Raw genomic sequence first — 17,523 nt, forward strand, 5'->3', positions numbered from 1 at the left:
CGACATCCTACCATACCTCTTAACGGATTATCAAATGTGTTGGAGTAGTGCTCTAGTTCTTGGTTAAACGTGACATTGACCGTGTCCATGAGGGCCCTTACTGCGAAATCAATGAACAATCCACACAACCTCATTAACCTTCCAAGGCCATAAGAAAAGCGAGCGACGGCCGGTGATCGTCTTATGACAATGACGATGTAGATTATGAGTGACACCAATCTCAACAAGGCATGAAGGGACTCCGCACTTAGCGAACCCTCATCGCCAAAAAAGCTTATCGCAGCGATTGACTCCGAGGCCTCACGAATCAAACTCCATCACGATATCAACCAAACTACTCTATTTTTATTGATTATAGATGCTAACCGTTATTCCATTACGTAAATACTGCTGGGTGACAACAAAGGAAGGAATGAAACCACATGTCAGCCAATGGCAGCATTATCCGTATCGTAATGATCTTAGTCTCATCGTCCAACAAGGAATAGCTGGATATTTTATGAGAATTACCCATAAGGGGTCTGACCTGGTTTGTATACCTTCGTTAAGAAATTCTTGGACACCTCACTAACCCCATGATGAAGCAAACTGTAGACTCAACAAAGATTGAGACTTATTTCAAAGGCATTGAACCAAAGCAGAGAACACAAAGTTTGCCAATTGAAATCACGAGCAGAAAACCTGTAATTGCGTTGAAATTCATGATTGATCAGGATCAGATGGTTCAAACTTTGCGAATTCAGCTTTTTTTCAAAGATACAAGCTCCTTTAACCAATGTCTAGATCTGATCCAGGATTCTCAATTGCTTGATCCCTCGCTGCAAATGATTACTAGTCAACTTCCACTAACCTTTCTGACTCAGGATATTGATGGAGGTAACTCCAATTCCTTGTCCAATTCTAATATAGGAGATCCTCAAGAAACAATGTCGTATTCCACGAGGTCAACTTTTTGGGAACCTCAGTTTCAAGCCTCTCAAAGTCCACCCGATCTGAGGAAAATTATTCTACTGAAACTTCAAGACCCCAATTTTGTAGAGAAAGTAAAGCTTTTGGAAGACGTGATTTCGGATGTTTTAATCTGAAAGGCAAATGCAGCAAATCTAAGGCTTTTCGGCACTGATAATCGACATGCATTGAAATTCATCTGAATATGTGGCCTTCCATAGACCGAATTTTACAGTCACCTCCAGAGCTGCTCAAAATTGTGCCGGTGGTATTCCAACTGACTTTCCACACTTCGCTTTTATGGTCATCATGACTCGAAAGTAGCTCAATATGAGTGTCTTTGTTCTCAACAAACTCATCTACCCCATCGGTTATCATATCTGCTCCATTGGAAACAGCTGGTTCTGTTCTCAATTTGAAAATACGTACATTTCCATCTTTGCATCCTGTAGCTATCAGTTGAAAACTTCTCCCCATGGAGGGGGCCCACGAAACAGATCTGATAAGTCCATGGTGTTCAGGCAAAACGCTAGCCAAAACATACTTGTCATGATCACCCTTCTGATATATGAATCCTTGGTCCAATGCACATACCACTAAGTACTCATTAGAAAAACGAGATGGTGACCAAGTTAGGGCAAAATCAGACTGTAACCTTGATGCCGGTGGTGTAGCTAATACACTGATTTCATTAGTCAATGTCCAATTGCTAAGATCTGCTGGTTCTACAGCATCGTAAATTCTCAAGACCCCATCACTCCCAATCGCTCCAAGTCTCAAACCCAAGTGGCTTGGAGCAAACGCAAGATCATAAAGAGGTCCATGAGAATCAGCTATAGTGGCCAACCGCTTCCAACGTTTCCCAGATCCAGCTTCTTCGTCCAAATCTTGTTCCCAAATCTTTATTGTTCTGTCGTAAGAAATAGACGCCAGAATGTGACCAAACTCTGGTGATGCGTAAGCTAATTTAACTACCGATGAATCATGAGCTTTCCACGAGTCATTCAGAATCCAGGTTGATGTAGAAGGATCAAAGTCAAAAACTTTGATATGTTGGTCTGATGAGCACGTAGCTAATTGCTTTCCATAAAAATCGTACTCAATATCGTGTATCAGCTCTTCATGCCCTGTTGTGAATGCTTTGACTGGTTCCCTCATACTGCAGAAAGGTTTGGGTTTGAGTCGAGTCCTGTTTATTGGAACAATTTACGAGTTAGTCTTCGCGCAGTAAGAAAAGGTTGGTTTGCTTAGTTAAGCATGTGGTTTATGTATTGTCTATGAGAAAAGCTTGGAAATAGCTAGGATGGGGCCAAAAATGGCACTTAGGAGTAGCTTCAAATTTCCCAGAAATACATGAATCTCATAAAGAAGAATAAAACAGATTACCAGCTCTGCAATTATTACAACGTTCTGAAGTTGAGGCATTGCCTCGCCAAGTAGAGTTAGGGGCCTGAAGACAATTCGGAAGTAGGGAATACTTCCTATTATCGTGTGAATATTAGAAAGTATCTTTGGATCAGACGAAACTGATATGGGTGCCTCAAAATAACTGGCACTAGGCGTATTCTCTTTTAAAGAAGAGTTGTCTTTCTCTCTCGTGCTCTGATCACCTGTGATAGTTGAACGAGACCTCATAAACGACGGCATCCTAATTCTTGGTCTCGGCTCTGTATGATTCTGTTGTTCTGCCTTTCTAGTAGATGAATAGCTATAGGATTCAAATTCAGTCTCTGAGGCTCTTTCAAACGATGCATCAAATGTCACACCTTGGCTGTTCATGTTGTAATTGTAGTTGAACGACAAGGCCTCGTGAGAAGAGTCATTTGATAAGAACGTAGTCTTCTTCTTTGACTTCTTCTTGCTAGTGTTACGCACAAAGTTATAAAAGTCCTCGGCTTTACTTCGTGGAGCTTTACTAATGAATTCAAGCCCATGTTTTCTGTCACCACTCCACAAGGGGCCAGTACTAGGAATTAATTCAGTGTGATTTTCCCGCTTAGGAGAGACGCTTGAACTTGATTTCTTTGAAAATGGGCGTTTGAAAGCTTTCAAAATTACCGTTTGATTTCTGCTTGAATCTTTTGGAGCCATGTACGAATAAAGCGGCGTGGTTCTCGTACAGGGAGAAGTTGAACTGGGTCTAGCACCATCTAAACAGGGACCTGACGACATAAATGTTGGAGCTGGCGGCAATGCCTTATCTACTGTGGAGATAGCTGTCGAACTGGGGTTGGAGCTAGAATCCGAAGGCAAAATGTAGTTGAGAAACTTAAAAGCAGCGTCTGCCACCAAGCTTCCAATGCCATAGGCATCTCCGTCTGGTGCAGTATCCTGCTCATCTTCCCGTACAGCTTTAATTGCCTCCTCTTCTTTTTTAGGCAATGAACTGGAGGGATTAGAGGCGGTTGAACTCTGTAACGCTTTACTTGAATTTGAATCAGCAGGTTGATCGTTATAGTCAGAGGGACACGCTACCATGGGCATAGCACTAATAATCTCATCGTCATCTATTGGGCCCTCTAATAAAGCAAGCCGTTTCTGTAATTCCAGTTCTCTAGCCCCAATGTTTGGTAGATGAGTCTTCTTTTGGAACACATTCTTCCTAATAAACTGCTTTACATGAGAAGTAGCATGTTTTGGTTGCTTTCTGTCAACAAACAAATCATCGTAGTCCATGTCGTTTTCACTAATCAATGACGAAGCAGTGTCTGGCCTTGAAATCTTCCTATCTCCGTTATCATGAATGTGAAATTCCAAGAATTGATCCGGAGTGTCCTCCAAATCTGAACTTGGAGACTCATGACCTCTGCTATGATCATCAACGTAACGTCTTTCTGTGCCCCTTTTCAACGCTTCGTCTATTTTCGTCTGATAATACTTTTCTTCATTAAGTCTGTTCCTATTATCTACAGTGATCCCACTAAACTCCCTTTCAGGTTCATGTCCTGGCTGTAATATTTCCACAGGCCTTGATGGAACTGGATAATGTATCGTACTCATACAAGATATAAGCCAGTGAAGCCTTTACACTGTTCAATCCGATAAAATCTAGTTATTGTGTTTTGTCCCAACAGTGGCCTTAAAATAAGACAGAAAACCAGCCATTTTTACTATGCTTACCTAAGCAACGGTTGCTATCTCTGCGTACATCAAGTTTATGCCAGTAAGATGATAAGAACCTTTTGAAATACTACATAAAACAAAACAAAATATAAAAGATTACAGTGACAGCAACATATGGAAAATTATGACAAATGCACTTTCTACCACACTTTTTTTAACTCCTTGTGTATTCCTTTTCTCCAATCTAAATAAGTTCAGAAGCCAGCTCCTTCACTGAATGTGCAAACTCTTGGGCCAAGTTTTCAACAGCTGATTCAAGCTTGTTCACAAAAGAGTGAAACTCACCAGTATCGTCGGAGGAAGCAACATTGTCTTCTGTCTCCTTTCCCCAGAAAGAAGAAAGGTTTTGTCCACCACCATTGTAAACCAAGAGGTTTGGAGTGTCTTCTGGAACATCCTCTAATACTCCGACAGATGCATACTTGAGGAGGTTCTTTTTCAATTGAGCAGGTGTGACACCCTCAGATCCTCCGTTAGAGTACAGAGATCCAGCAGCAGGCTGCAATGATAGGAAGTAAGTCAACAGACCAGCAATGTGAGGAGAGGCCATTGAAGTACCAGACAAGGTAGCAGTTGCGTCATCCGAACCAGTGTAGGTAGAAAGAATGTTTAAACCTGGAGCGAAAATGTCAACACATTTACCGTAGTTAGAAAAGTAAGCTCTAGCGTCTGATAAGGTTGATGCACCGACGGTGATGGCATTCTCAGCAGCTGCTGGCGAGGTGTTACAAGCATCTTGGTTTTCGTTACCTGCTGCAACGGCAAAGTGAATACCATTCTTAACAGCAGCATTGACTGCAAGGTCCAAAGCAGGAGATTTACCACCACCCAGTGACATGTTAGCGGTAGAGCCCTTAAATTTCTTGTTGCCCTTTTTAACAGCATCCAAGTGGGATTGGGTGGCATACTCAACACCCTTCAGAACATCTGACATCGAACCAGAACCATTAGATCTCAAGACCTTGATGGCAACAACATTAGCCTTCTTGGCAACACCGTAGCTTTCAGAAGCAATGGTACCAGCACAGTGAGTTCCGTGACCGTTTCCATCGTCATCAACGTCTCCAGCTGGAATGGTCTTACCCCAAGATGCTCTACCCTGGAATTCTTTGTGAGTGACGTGGATACCTGTATCGATAACATAGGAAGTAACACCTTCACCACCAGCTCCATCATATAAGTACTTGTTGAAGCTGCCTAGGGAAAGAGGCTTTCTGTGAGAGACTCTGGCCAAACCCCAAGGAGCACCGTTTTGAGTTTCAAAATCGGTGGCAAATACTCTCGAATCCCTTTCAATGAAAGCAACTGCTGGATGCTTACTGATAAGCTCTAAAGTGTCATCCGTGAAGTATCCGGTGTAACCCTTGAGCAAGTCACCAACGGAGAAGTCACCGGTGTAACCTGTTTCGCCATTCTCATTAGAAACGAAAAATGAGTGATTTGGATCTGACTCTCTTAATTTGCTCACAGACTCTTCATGAAGAGTGGAGATAAGGTCACGGTGGAAGTCGATATCCTCTGAAGTGACACCCTTCTTGAAGACTATAATATAAGAGTAAGGGATTAAGTTTTTAGAAGCGGAATGGGTAGTAATGACTGGAGCCGAAGGGTGGCCTTCTTTCATCTTCTTCAAAGCTTCAGGGCAAAGCTTAGGGTGTCCCTTGGAATCCTTAGCGATTTTAGGATGCTTTCCATGGTGAGCCATATCAACTTTAGGATGTTTACCATGGTGGGCTAATACACCTTGTTCACTGTCACCATTAGCACCAAACTGGCTGGGTAATGACTCAATGTTAGGAATTAGCAATCCTTGGACTGCTATGGCAGATAAGATAGCCAATCCAACGGAATGACGCAATTGCATAGTTTAAATAATATGGAGATTTGTTTGAAGAGAGTTAAAAGGGACAGTAAAACAACACTAGAGTGTTTGTAATGTTTTACTGGGGTGTTGTAGATAACGGACAAGGAGAAAAGATAAAGTGGCGATAAAGGGGTATTTATACAGTAAGTGGCTTATGCTCGACATTTACCTCGCTTATCAGAGGCATATTCCTCTGAGCAACCCGCAAAAAATCGTCATTCGTCATGTGACTATTTAGTATCTGCATGATAAGTTATCGTAACTTGAAACATGAGGCGTGACATTAAACGGCAGACACGATAAAAAAAAAAAAAAAGGACGTCTATTGGTCCAGCCAATCGAATGACGAGTCTACGGCAAACTTAGTCGAATAAATCGTAGGGATCTCCGGGAATGTATCGGCCTTGGAGACAATTATTCGGTGGTTATCGTTGACGAGTTTACCCTTAATTAGGTTTTGATCGATTAGACTGATCATGAGGTTCTCCACAAAGGAGTCGTCTATCTGGGACTCGTTGGTAACAATCAGGTATGAATAATTGTTCTGAAAGTATGCGTTTTGATTGGGTGAAATGGAAACGAAAAGGGCTGTTTTGATGGATGAAAATCTCAGAGAGTTGTTGACTGGTGGCTCTATAAGGGCCAGCTTTCGGACCAGATTTCTGAACAGCAAAATACGCAACCGTTGAAGTAGCGGCAGGAGAACGTTCATCTTTAAAAAGTATGACTCATTATCAAACAGGTATTTGTGGAATTCGAAAACATTACCCTTTTTGAGGGTTGAAATCAGTGGTCGATAAAGCTCAATCAGAGGGTGTGCCTCTTGAGATGACAGCAGCTGGTTCAGGATGTTCAAATTTGGTATCTTACCAACTATAAGACTGGAGGGGATAAGATATTTTAGTATTAATTCCATATTTTTCGTCCGATGATTGGTATTATTGATGTAGGCGTTGTTCAAACACCAGTTCAATTGAACAAATGCAGTCATGAAGTTATTCTGTATGAAGTTAAACTTTCCCAACAAAAATCTATACTGAATTAGCTGGGACTTAGGGATAATTTTGGCGTCCAAGTTCAACACGTTCATGTTGGAGAAGATATCATTGCATCTCAAGAGATGATTGATGTTAAAGTAGATGTAGCAAGTCTTTATACCAAGCAAGAATAAGACCAGTTGTTGGTCCCTTGATATCTGGCCGGTTGGATCTCTTTGATTTCTAATATTGTTGAAAGCTTTCTGCAAAATGGTAGACATCTGCGTAAGCCTTGGATAATAGCTGTTCCTCTTTTTGATAATTAGCAATTTTTTATCAACCAATTTGACAAGAGGATGCAAAAGAATGACATAATCAACAAGAGTCCCAAACAGGTACTTGTAATGCTGTTGTTTGTTGAGAGAACTTGCCAACTCGTCAACAACGTTAATCATTAGATCAATGGATTTCAATATCGACCAGGGGTCAAAGTTTCTAACAAATTTTAAATAGCTGACAATAAGGCTTTCGAACCGAGCCCAGTCGCCACCAAAGAACTGTTGATCTTGCACGAATTTGCTTATGGTTTGTTCAGATTGATTCTGTAGATCCACTTGAAGTTTTGGGAGATGAGGAGATTTTGGGTTCATAGTCAATTGTTTCTTGAGCAATTCACTTGCCTCTTTTTCGGGAAGCCGAATCGTAGAATGAATCTTTTTAAAAAAGATTTCTAATTGACTCATTTAGGGAAGCTAACGAGTGAATGTTCATAGAGAAGAAGAGTCTCGGGAGATTAAACAGACGGTCATGATTTTCAGAAAGTTTCGAGGCGACGTCGATGGGAGAGTTTGGGCATTGAATAAGAAAACGTTGCAAGGGCAAGGAGGACTGAAAAATATTGAGATCAGGAAACTCATGAATCCTGTATTTAGCCCAGTTTGAATAGGTTTTAGCCAGGTCAGTATTGCCACCAATTCTTCCTTCATTCTGCCACACCCTTCCTCGCATCTTCATTCACGTTTAGTTACATAAGCGCGAGACGCATAATCAACTTTTCAATTCTGCCTGGTAAAGTTAACCTTTTAGCATGGGTCGCAACAAACTCGACGAACCTTCCATAACATGCCCCACAGAGAAGATAATAGTGCGAAGAATTCCCCCAGAGCTCCCTGAGGAGGAGTTTAAAGAGCTATTCACTCCCTGTGTCGAAGGAGAATGGAATGGGTATTATAGATACGTTAAAGGCCATGTAGCCAAGGATATGTACGACGAAACGACATTTGCAAGGGCTTACATTCGTTTCGATAGCTTGGAGCAATCCGAGAATTTCATGAAAACCTTCAGGGAAAAGGTCAATCATGATCCTGAGCATTTTCGGGTAGAGAGGGCAATTTACCTTCATATTGGACCGTTTGAAGAGGAACCAGTAAAGGAAGAAACAGAACCATTAGAGTCTAATGAATATTTCCAGAGGTTCTTAGAGTGGTATAACACCGGCTGTGAGGGCGAAGCTCCACATTTGTTAGTTCCAACTATGTCTGACAAAAAGACAGGGAAAGGGAAAAAGTCCAAGAAAAAGGATAAGGCCAAATCAAAACCCAAAGTGGACAAGGCCAAAGCCCAAGAACAACAAGAGGTAGACAAACCTGACTCTAAAGAGAAAGTTCAGGGGAAGGATAAATCAAAGTCGAAAGCAAAGAAAGAAAAGAAAAAGAAGAAGCAGGCAGTGAACCAAGATAAGTCGCCAGAAGAAGTTAAAACAACTTCTTCAGCTCCTTCGGAAGATACCCCGGTCAAGTCGAAACCCAAAAAACGAACCAAAAAACCAAAGTCCAAAGCTAAAGATCCTGAGTCCTCATCTGAACCTAATGAAAACTCCAACGAAACTTCCAAGCCCAGCGACCTGGAAAATCCTAGTTCTGCATCAGCTAAAACCAAATCCAAGCCTAAAATAACGATTAAACAGAGACCAAGTCCCAAACCGGAGCCAGACTCTAATTCTCCTCAAAACCATGCTGCAGAGAATTCTAGTACCGTGTTCATAGAAGCTTGAGGGTCTAACTGACACTCTCTTTTGACTACTCACGAAAGCGAACACTTATCTACACAAACATCAATTCCTACCTGTGATGCTCATAAATAAAAGCCACCAGTTTATAAGGGCCACCCTGAAATGGATTTCTGTTATCCTGGGCAAACAGTTGAGAGATCATTTGTATCAGGGAAGGCACCAAGAAGATTGGAACCAGAATTGGTCAATCAATGACTTTAGGGACAACATCCTCCTTTCTGATTGCATCCAGAAACTTTTCGATATCAATGTGCTATACCTAATATTCAATTTTCTCTTGGATGATAAGCTTGTGATGTCGTTTCAAGGGATCCAAGCACAAGGGAAAATGGTAACTGAGGACACTATTTATTCACATCCGGAATTGTATCAGCATTTTTTTCAATCGATACACACATTATGGTCTCAGCAATGTCGAAAGAAATTGAATTCAAAGTTTTACCACTTTCTGAATCCTGGTGCTATTCGGTTTTTCTACTTACAATTGAATAGAGAAGAACCTTTGCAATTGAATCAAATCTCGTTCCAATGTTTGTTCCAAGTATTTCATATCTGTGAACTCATGTTGACAGTAGGTCTAAATTGCAATAAATCTGCGGTTTGTTTAACGTCTTTAACCGTTCTGACCGAGGAGGAAAACTTGTTATTGAAGCAAGATCTTGAATTCAGCATGGTTAGAAACTATTTGGTCTACAAGCAAAAGAAATATGGGATAGAATTCTTGGAAAATATACAGGATTATGTTGATCTACTAGAGAACTCCTTGAAAGAAAAGCAATCTGAATCAATTGTTCAGGAACCAAACGAGGATGCGTACAGAGTTCTATTATGGGAAAAAAAGTTGATGGAAAAAGTAATCTATTATCAATCTTCCCTGGACTTTTCTTCTATCAATTTGCGCTGAGGAATCACCGCTTCAAATGCTTTTTTCCAGTCTTTGAACTCCCACCATTTCAACAACAGTTCAAAGACATGACTTGTGGCAAGAACCTTTCTTCCACTTAATTTGATGTACTCATCAATTGGTAATCTTTTTGTCTGAATACGCATTTCCTGAGCTTTATTCTGACAAAGATTTTTATGACGGCCTTTGTCAACAATTCCCCCAATAATATACACCTCATCCTTCGATAACTTCTCTAATTTGTCATCAGTATCCGCAGAGAGATATACAACATTGCTAAGATCGTCTTTAACATATGGCTGACTCTCCAGGTAATCTTTTAAACTGTCCTTGGAAAAGTTGATACCCGTTTTCCATGATTTATATTGTGAAAGAGCGTCATCAAACCGGCTCTCTAACCTGTCACCGAAAGATGTGACAACCAGACCAACGGCGTATTTACTTCTTCTAGCATCAGAATAGATTCTGGTAATTTGGTTTGATAAAGAAACTATCTCTTTCTCCAGCATTAAATCGTCAAATGCACAGTCAATTATAACTGACGAATCTGTAGGTATTTGATCTTCTGGATCAATAACTCTAGCTTTTGGAGGGCCTCCAGTTACAGTAGACGGATCTATTCCCTTAGCTCGAAGTTCCTCGTTGCGAATGCGTCTATTTGCTCTACTCTGTTGTCTCTTGGCCCTCTTAACCTCTTGAAATTGTTGTTTCATATCATCAAACCGTTTCCTCTTCTGTAATTTTTTCCATTGAGACTTAGACATCCCCTCAGGAATGTTTTTGTCTGCTTCTCTCCTGGACACAACTTTGGAGGTAGCAGAAGAAAAAGATTCATTCAGAGATAGCCCCTCAGTTGGGGACACTGGAGATATCTCCGACAATTTATTCGCTTCTAGCTGACTCATGCTTCTTTCCACCTCTGGAGATTGGAAAATACTCAGAGTAATGTTGAAAATATTCGAGAAGGCCTTCCCGTCTACAAAACTATTTCTCTAGGGACGAGCAATTGACAGTTGACTAAGAAGTTAGCAGCTAAGATGAAGCAGTTCAACTACAAATTTCAATCATTTTAAGCAGTTACCTTTCTTTGCCACTCTAAACATTCTCACCCGATGTAGCAACCTCTCCCTGTAGTCACCCCTCCCAGAAAAATGCAGCCTCCTACCATGTTGCTCCCCCACAGTATCTCCCATCAAAGAATGACCTCCCGTAGCACTGATTTTTTTTTTTTTTTTTCGCAGAAATTCATTCATTTCTTTTCTTTCTCCCTCCAGCTTGACATTTCCCCAAACAACCCAAATATCCCCTCTATGATGGCCCCTCCTCCCCCCTCGGTGGTGATAGATGCTCGTGCCATAAGTGGGATCACCGGCTCCATATCTATTGCCTGTTGGATCATAGTGTTTGCTCCCCAAATATATGAGAACTTCATAAGAAAAAGCGCCCAGGGCTTGTCCATGACCTTTGTCGTTCTTTGGTTGCTTGGTGACATCTTCAATGTTATAGGTGCAGTAATGCAAGGTGTACTACCAACCATGATTATACTGGCTATTTATTATACTCTTGCGGATATTGTGTTGCTTGCGCAATGCCTCGTGTATTCAAAAGGGTTATCAGCCTTGAAAGCATCACAGGGAGTTGACCCCATTCATCTTTCTCCAGCTACTCCTCTAAATGAGCATGATAACCTCTTGGAAAGTGTCTTAAGCAGTGACCGTGATTATTTTGGCTCCAACGATGATATGGACACTGACACCACGGGACTAGGCTCAGACGCTGATTTAGAAAGCTTCTTAGATACTGATGGTATCAGCGGAAACGTTAGCAAAATGAGTTCCATTTATTACAATACATTAATGGTATTCTTGGTTGTACTTGCTGGTGTCCTTGGCTGGTGGATATCTGATTCCAGAAACGATGATACCGGTGATGACCCAGAGTTGGTCTTTGACACAGTTGCACAGATTTTTGGATGGTTGTGTGCTTTCTTATACCTGGGATCCAGAGTGCCCCAAATCCTACTGAACTACGAGAGAAAATCATGTGATGGTATTTCATTTTTATTCTTTCTTTTTGCATGTTTGGGAAACCTGACATATGTAGTTTCCATTTTATCCATTGACACCTCATACAACTATTTACTAGTCAACTCTTCATGGTTGGCAGGATCATTGGGAACATTATTTTTAGACTTTACCATTTTCGTCCAGTTTTTCATCTATAACGAGTCAAAGGATGAATGCTCATCCTCAGATGATGAATATGATAATGAACTTTACGATTCGGGTAATTAGAGTGATTAATTAAAGATTTTAATTAGAAAAGTTTTTTTGTAAGCGAGTGGAACCGACCACCNTCNCCCCCCCCCCCCCCCCCCCTAACCAGACGGGTAGTTTTAAACCAACCCTACGGGAGAAAACTGGTTCATCCCTAGTAGTGTCCCTCACAAATCATACCTCTCATAGAAAAATCTTCGATACTACACACTACCTACTTAGTCTAGCAAATCCGTCAACAACACTCTTGGATCGTTCACCTTGTGAATTAGTTCATCTTACCTCACTATTCGATTGAGTGACGATGTTTAATAGGTCATCTTCTGCTGGTTTTGGTTCAAATATTTCATCCACATCAGGCACCCTTTCACAGCAACAACCTCCCACCGTTCCTTTCAAACCTTTCATAGAGAAGGCTCCTAATACAGGCACTTTAGAGTATCAGAGCATCTCTTGCATGCCTGAGTACCGTAATTGGTCATTTGAAGAAATAAGATTAAACGATTATCAATTGAACAGACGATTCGCCACGCAGAACATGTCCTCAGGATTTTCATTTGGTGCAAATGCCAACACACAGAGTGCTAATACATCGCCATTCGGCCAAAATAAGACTGGATTTGGAACAAATACATCTCCTTTCGGGGCCACAAACACATCAAACACTGGTGGGGGAATGTTCGGCAGTAATATGAACGCCAATTCCTCCTTTGGCGCTGCCAATAACAACCCCACTGGCGCATTTGGTGCCACTAATACTTCTCCATTTGGGTCGGCCGCCAACAATACAAATACTGGTGGCGGTATATTTGGAGCTAGTAGTAACACACCTTTTGCATCTACCAATACTAACACAAACACAAATGCATTTGGTGCTTCTTCAGGATTTGGAGGGTTTGGGGCCAACAACACCAACTCGTCTTCCACAGGAGCATTTGGCGCTACTAATAATGCCAGCAATACTGGTGGGCTTTTTGGTCAGAACAAACCTGCCGGAGGGGGGATTTTTGGAGCCCCGGCTTCAACAAACACTGGGTTTGGAGCCACCAATACCAGTAATGCATTCGGTACCAACACCGGAGGTGGAGGAATATTCGGTCAAAATAAACCAGCTGGTACCACTGGTGGTGGACTTTTTGGTTCTAATACAACGAATACTAGCAACACAGGTGGTTTATTTGGAGCAAACAGCAATACTACTTCCAATACTGGCGGAATATTTGGCCAAAATAAACCATCCGGTGGAATTTTTGGCGCCCAACCTACAAACACCAATACTGGATTTGGAGCATCTCAAAACACAGGTGCGTTTGGCGCTACAAATAACACTGGTTCTGGAGGAATGTTCGGACAGAGTACTCAAAACAACTTTACCAGTGGAAGTGGCGGTGGCATTTTTGGGGCATCAAACGTTTCCAATACTGGTAATTCAGCTTTTGGTGCGTCAAACAATACAGGAGCTTTTGGATCTACTGGATCTACAGGAGGCATTTTTGGACAAAACAAACCCGCTGGGGGTACCTTCGGCAACACAGGGAATACAATGGGTCTTGGCATGAATAACACTGCCAGTAACACAAATGCTTTTGGTGCCCCCAGTAGCAACACCCCAAGTGCTTTTGGAAGCAATACCGGCAATACTGGAGGGCTGTTTGGGCAAAACAATCAAACCACCAACACTGCAACTGGTGGTCTTTTTGGTCAGAACCAGAATCAATCGAATACAGGGTTTGGGTTCGGCAACAAACCCGCTGGAACTTCTACCACCGGAGGATTGTTTGGAGGTGCCAATAATGCCACAAATACCAATACTGGAGGTGGTTTGTTTGGAGGTGGTAATACCAATGCTAACACCAATACTGGAGGCAGCCTCTTTGGGGGTAGCAACACAAACAATCAACCTAGCACTGGAGGAGGTCTTTTTGGAGCAAGCAATACTTCCAATACAGGAGGTGGATTATTTGGTGCCAAACCTGCCACTAATTTGGGATCTTCCACCGGTGGTGGGCTGTTTGGGAACACCAATTCTTCTAATACCCAGGGAGCAACTGGGGGGCTATTTGGAGCCAAGCCAGCTGCTAGTACAGGTGGTGGGTTATTTGGTGGTACCAACACCGCCAACAATCAGCCAACTGGAGGCGGTCTTTTTGGCAACAAACCTGCTACTGGTACTACTGGTGGATTGTTTGGCGGTAATACCAATCAACAATCTACAGGTGGTGGATTATTTGGGAATAATACTACCAGTAGCAATACTGGCACAGGGGGGTCTTTGTTTTCTTCAAATAATCAGCAATCTGGTGGTGGATTATTTGGAAATAAACCTGAACAGCAGTTCAACGCTGGCAACACTAATGCAAATGCTAATCTCGGCACAGCACAGACTTCTTACGGATCGAGTAGTTTATTTACCCAGGTTGCCACTCCTTCATTGACCAGTGGAAACCAGCAAAATCAACCACCTCCATTGCCCTTGGCTCAACCAGTTAAGCGAGAGAAGAAGAAGTTGAGTCTGGTAAATGCATATAAACTTACACCAAAGGCATTATTCAATGCATCCAGTCAATCTAGAGTGAGTTCAAGATCTACTGAAAGCGCATCTGGATCTGTTAATGGTTCTGATAAGGGAACCGCATTAGTTCGAGAAACGGATCAAGAGATCTTGTCAAGTTCAATTTTTGCTCCACCTAACGATATCAAACGTCTGGTAATTCAAAGGGCAACTGATTCTAGAGACTCGTCCAATACAGCAAATGCCCCAAGACACGTAGACTTTACCACCTCAGAGAACCAAAGTTTAGCTTTGTTACCAAAGGAGGATAATGACGAGAAAGTGCCGTTACAAGCCAATGACGATATCAAGCAATCTGTAGCAGAGACGGCTTCTGAAAAAGATGTTACCTTCGACTCTAAAAAAACTAACGGAACTAAAGAAGATTACGTGGAAACTGAGGATAGCATTTCGGAAGAGTATTGGACTAAACCTTCATTGAAGGAGTTGAATACCTATCCAGCTGGAAAGTTAAGAAAGTTGGAACATTTCACTGTTGGCAGATTGGGATACGGATCTATCGAATTCTTGAAACCTGTTGATTTGACTTCAATCTCAAGTTTGGAAAAAATTTATACTCTCATCGTTTTTGGTAACAAGACATGTGTGGTATACCCTGAGGAAAGTATCAAACCCAAAGTTGGAGAAGGATTCAACTTACCAGCTGTCATTACCTTGGAAAATTGTTTTCCTCTGGCTAGAGATACCAGGAAGCCAATAACTGACCCAATGCATCAATTAACGAAAAGGCATATAAAAAAACTTAACAACATCCCCGGTACCAAGTTCATCAGCTACGATGCCACTACTGGTACTTGGGTCTTTCAGGTTGAACATATGTAATTATAAATAGTATTTATATAGATGTTGGATGTTGTTTTTCAACTACACATCCCACCAAATAGGCAATAAATAATTTCTCCAAACGAACCGCGCTCCGTTAACGGGCCTTTACCGGCGGACTTCGCGAATGGGACTCTCCTCTCCTTTTTCGAAGAATTGACCAAGACGAGAAATGATTCATTTTTCTCCACATACCCTTCATGTTGACCCTACTCTCAGCTAAGAGCTTAGTTGGCTTTAAGCCACTCTCAGGAGTGCGCAGTTTCTCTCAGGGAATGGCTAATCTTGATAAGATCAAGGTTCGCAACCCTATTGTTGAGCTGGATGGTGATGAAATGACCAGAATTATCTGGAAAATTATCAAAGACAAACTGATCAACCCGTACTTGGATGTAGATCTCAAGTACTATGACTTGAGTATCCAATCAAGAGACGCTACTAACGATCAAATCACTATTGATGCCGCTAATGCCATCAAGGAACACGGTGTTGGTGTGAAATGTGCAACCATCACCCCTGATGAGGCTAGAGTAAAGGAGTTCGGACTGAAGAAGATGTGGGTCTCCCCAAATGGTACTATCAGGAACATTTTGAATGGTACTGTGTTTAGAGAGCCAATTGTCATTGGAGACAGGGTCCCACGAATTATTCCTGGATGGAGTGAACCTATTATCATTGGAAGACATGCTCATGGTGATCAATATAAGGCAACTGACTTAGTTGTCAGCGAGCCAGGTAAGCTTGAGTTAACTTTCACTCCTGCCAATGGTGGTGAAGTCCAAACTTTGAAGGTTTATGACTATAAGAGCCCTGGTGTCGGTTTGGCCATGTATAACACTGAAGAGTCAATCAGAGGATTTGCTCATTCATCTTTCAAGATGGCCTTGACTAAGAAGTTGCCATTGTATTTGAGTACCAAGAACACCATTCTTAAGAAGTATGATGGTCGTTTCAAGGACATTTTCCAGGAGATATTTGAGTCCACCTACAAGGAACAATTTGAGGGTGCTGGCATTTGGTATGAACACCGTTTGATTGACGATATGGTTGCCCAAATGATTAAATCCAAAGGTGGATTTGTGTTGGCATTGAAGAATTACGACGGTGATGTCCAATCTGACATTGTTGCACAAGGTTTCGGATCGCTGGGTTTGATGACCTCTGTTCTGATGACTCCTGACGGAAAAGCCTTTGAAAGTGAAGCTGCCCACGGTACTGTTACTAGACATTACAGACAACACCAACAGGGTAAAGAAACTTCTACTAACTCAATTGCTTCTATTTTTGCTTGGAGTAGAGGTCTCGCTCAGAGGGGTCGTCTTGACAACACGCCTGAAGTAGTTGACTTTGCCAACCTACTTGAGAAAGTTGTCATTGACACTGTGCAGCAAGACGGAATCATGACCAAGGATTTGGCCTTAGCTGCCGGTAAGACTGATAGATCTGCTTACGTTACCACCACTGAATTTCTGGATGCCGTTGCTTCGAAACTTCAGTCTAAGCTGAACATTTAGAATGGACCATCCTATATAATTACTACATCTCTATAATCATAAAGAGTACCATGAGAACTGGTTTCTTGAAGGAAGTTTCGTAAAAAGGTTACGCTTGAGTAGTTTTGTGTGACGTTTCCGTTTCCTGTGACTCTAGGAACTCCCAGAGATATTGTAAGGAGTAGTAAGTAGCCATTGTGATACCCAAGACCTTGAAATAGGCCACACTGTATTTTCTGTAAAAGACGGTCTAATTGTTGTTAGTAAGCAGCGGGTAATCGAATAGTGAAAAAGGTACTAACATGAGGATTGTATTTCTCTTCAGGTTCTGATTCCTTCTTAGAGGGAGCAGGAGTAGGTTGCGAGGGAAGTGGAGGTGGTTTGGGATGATCTTGGCCCCGAACTTGACTCTGGTGCCTTAGTGAGTTCAATAGAGGTCTAGCCCCTCTGAACCGCTGAGCAAACATCCGAAA

The 17,523-nt window shown here is 41.9% G+C and overlaps 12 protein-coding genes across 12 annotated transcripts; 6 read left to right on the plus strand and 6 right to left on the minus strand.

The window, feature by feature from the left end:
* Positions 1–575: 575 nt before the first annotated feature.
* On the plus strand, positions 576–1,085 carry PAS_chr1-1_0223 (Hypothetical protein; the record flags this gene model as incomplete). Its single annotated transcript, XM_002489828.1, has 1 exon — positions 576–1,085. One exon carries the CDS (start codon positions 576–578, stop codon positions 1,083–1,085), a length of 510 nt encoding a protein of 169 aa, XP_002489873.1.
* A 58-nt stretch (positions 1,086–1,143) lies between these two features.
* PAS_chr1-1_0224 (Nuclear pore protein that is part of the evolutionarily conserved Nup84p complex) lies at positions 1,144–2,106 on the minus strand (the record flags this gene model as incomplete). Its single annotated transcript, XM_002489829.1, has 1 exon — positions 1,144–2,106. The coding sequence occupies one exon, from the start codon at positions 2,104–2,106 to the stop codon at positions 1,144–1,146; it is 963 nt and encodes a 320-aa protein (XP_002489874.1).
* Positions 2,107–2,223: 117 nt separating this feature from the next.
* Positions 2,224–3,948, minus strand: PAS_chr1-1_0225 (Hypothetical protein; the record flags this gene model as incomplete). Its single annotated transcript, XM_002489830.1, has 1 exon — positions 2,224–3,948. One exon carries the CDS (start codon positions 3,946–3,948, stop codon positions 2,224–2,226), a length of 1,725 nt encoding a protein of 574 aa, XP_002489875.1.
* A 307-nt stretch (positions 3,949–4,255) lies between these two features.
* Positions 4,256–5,935, minus strand: PAS_chr1-1_0226 (Vacuolar proteinase B (yscB), a serine protease of the subtilisin family; the record flags this gene model as incomplete). The annotated part of the gene is made up of 1 exon (XM_002489831.1): positions 4,256–5,935. The coding sequence occupies one exon, from the start codon at positions 5,933–5,935 to the stop codon at positions 4,256–4,258; it is 1,680 nt and encodes a 559-aa protein (XP_002489876.1).
* Positions 5,936–6,257: 322 nt separating this feature from the next.
* Positions 6,258–7,655, minus strand: PAS_chr1-1_0227 (Nuclear pore-associated protein, forms a complex with Sac3p; the record flags this gene model as incomplete). The annotated part of the gene is made up of 1 exon (XM_002489832.1): positions 6,258–7,655. One exon carries the CDS (start codon positions 7,653–7,655, stop codon positions 6,258–6,260), a length of 1,398 nt encoding a protein of 465 aa, XP_002489877.1.
* A 344-nt stretch (positions 7,656–7,999) lies between these two features.
* On the plus strand, positions 8,000–8,965 carry PAS_chr1-1_0228 (Hypothetical protein; the record flags this gene model as incomplete). Its single annotated transcript, XM_002489833.1, has 1 exon — positions 8,000–8,965. The coding sequence occupies one exon, from the start codon at positions 8,000–8,002 to the stop codon at positions 8,963–8,965; it is 966 nt and encodes a 321-aa protein (XP_002489878.1).
* Positions 8,966–9,041: 76 nt separating this feature from the next.
* Positions 9,042–9,887, plus strand: PAS_chr1-1_0229 (Hypothetical protein; the record flags this gene model as incomplete). Its single annotated transcript, XM_002489834.1, has 1 exon — positions 9,042–9,887. The coding sequence occupies one exon, from the start codon at positions 9,042–9,044 to the stop codon at positions 9,885–9,887; it is 846 nt and encodes a 281-aa protein (XP_002489879.1).
* Positions 9,848–10,792, minus strand: PAS_chr1-1_0230 (uncharacterized protein; the record flags this gene model as incomplete). The annotated part of the gene is made up of 1 exon (XM_002489835.1): positions 9,848–10,792. One exon carries the CDS (start codon positions 10,790–10,792, stop codon positions 9,848–9,850), a length of 945 nt encoding a protein of 314 aa, XP_002489880.1.
* A 405-nt stretch (positions 10,793–11,197) lies between these two features.
* On the plus strand, positions 11,198–12,181 carry PAS_chr1-1_0231 (uncharacterized protein; the record flags this gene model as incomplete). Its single annotated transcript, XM_002489836.1, has 1 exon — positions 11,198–12,181. One exon carries the CDS (start codon positions 11,198–11,200, stop codon positions 12,179–12,181), a length of 984 nt encoding a protein of 327 aa, XP_002489881.1.
* Positions 12,182–12,467: 286 nt separating this feature from the next.
* Positions 12,468–15,557, plus strand: PAS_chr1-1_0232 (Subunit of the nuclear pore complex (NPC) that is localized to both sides of the pore; the record flags this gene model as incomplete). Its single annotated transcript, XM_002489837.1, has 1 exon — positions 12,468–15,557. One exon carries the CDS (start codon positions 12,468–12,470, stop codon positions 15,555–15,557), a length of 3,090 nt encoding a protein of 1,029 aa, XP_002489882.1.
* Positions 15,558–15,757: 200 nt separating this feature from the next.
* Positions 15,758–17,071, plus strand: PAS_chr1-1_0233 (Mitochondrial NADP-specific isocitrate dehydrogenase, catalyzes the oxidation of isocitrate; the record flags this gene model as incomplete). The annotated part of the gene is made up of 1 exon (XM_002489838.1): positions 15,758–17,071. The coding sequence occupies one exon, from the start codon at positions 15,758–15,760 to the stop codon at positions 17,069–17,071; it is 1,314 nt and encodes a 437-aa protein (XP_002489883.1).
* An 88-nt stretch (positions 17,072–17,159) lies between these two features.
* On the minus strand, positions 17,160–17,517 carry PAS_chr1-1_0234 (Hypothetical protein; the record flags this gene model as incomplete). Its single annotated transcript, XM_002489839.1, has 2 exons — positions 17,160–17,300; positions 17,353–17,517. 2 exons carry the CDS (start codon positions 17,515–17,517, stop codon positions 17,160–17,162), a joined length of 306 nt encoding a protein of 101 aa, XP_002489884.1.
* Positions 17,518–17,523: the final 6 nt, after the last annotated feature.

The sequence above is a fragment of the Komagataella phaffii genome, chromosome 1, assembly GCF_000027005.1.
Source record: "Komagataella phaffii GS115 chromosome 1, complete sequence".
Classification (NCBI taxonomy): Eukaryota; Fungi; Ascomycota; class Pichiomycetes; order Pichiales; family Pichiaceae; genus Komagataella; species Komagataella phaffii.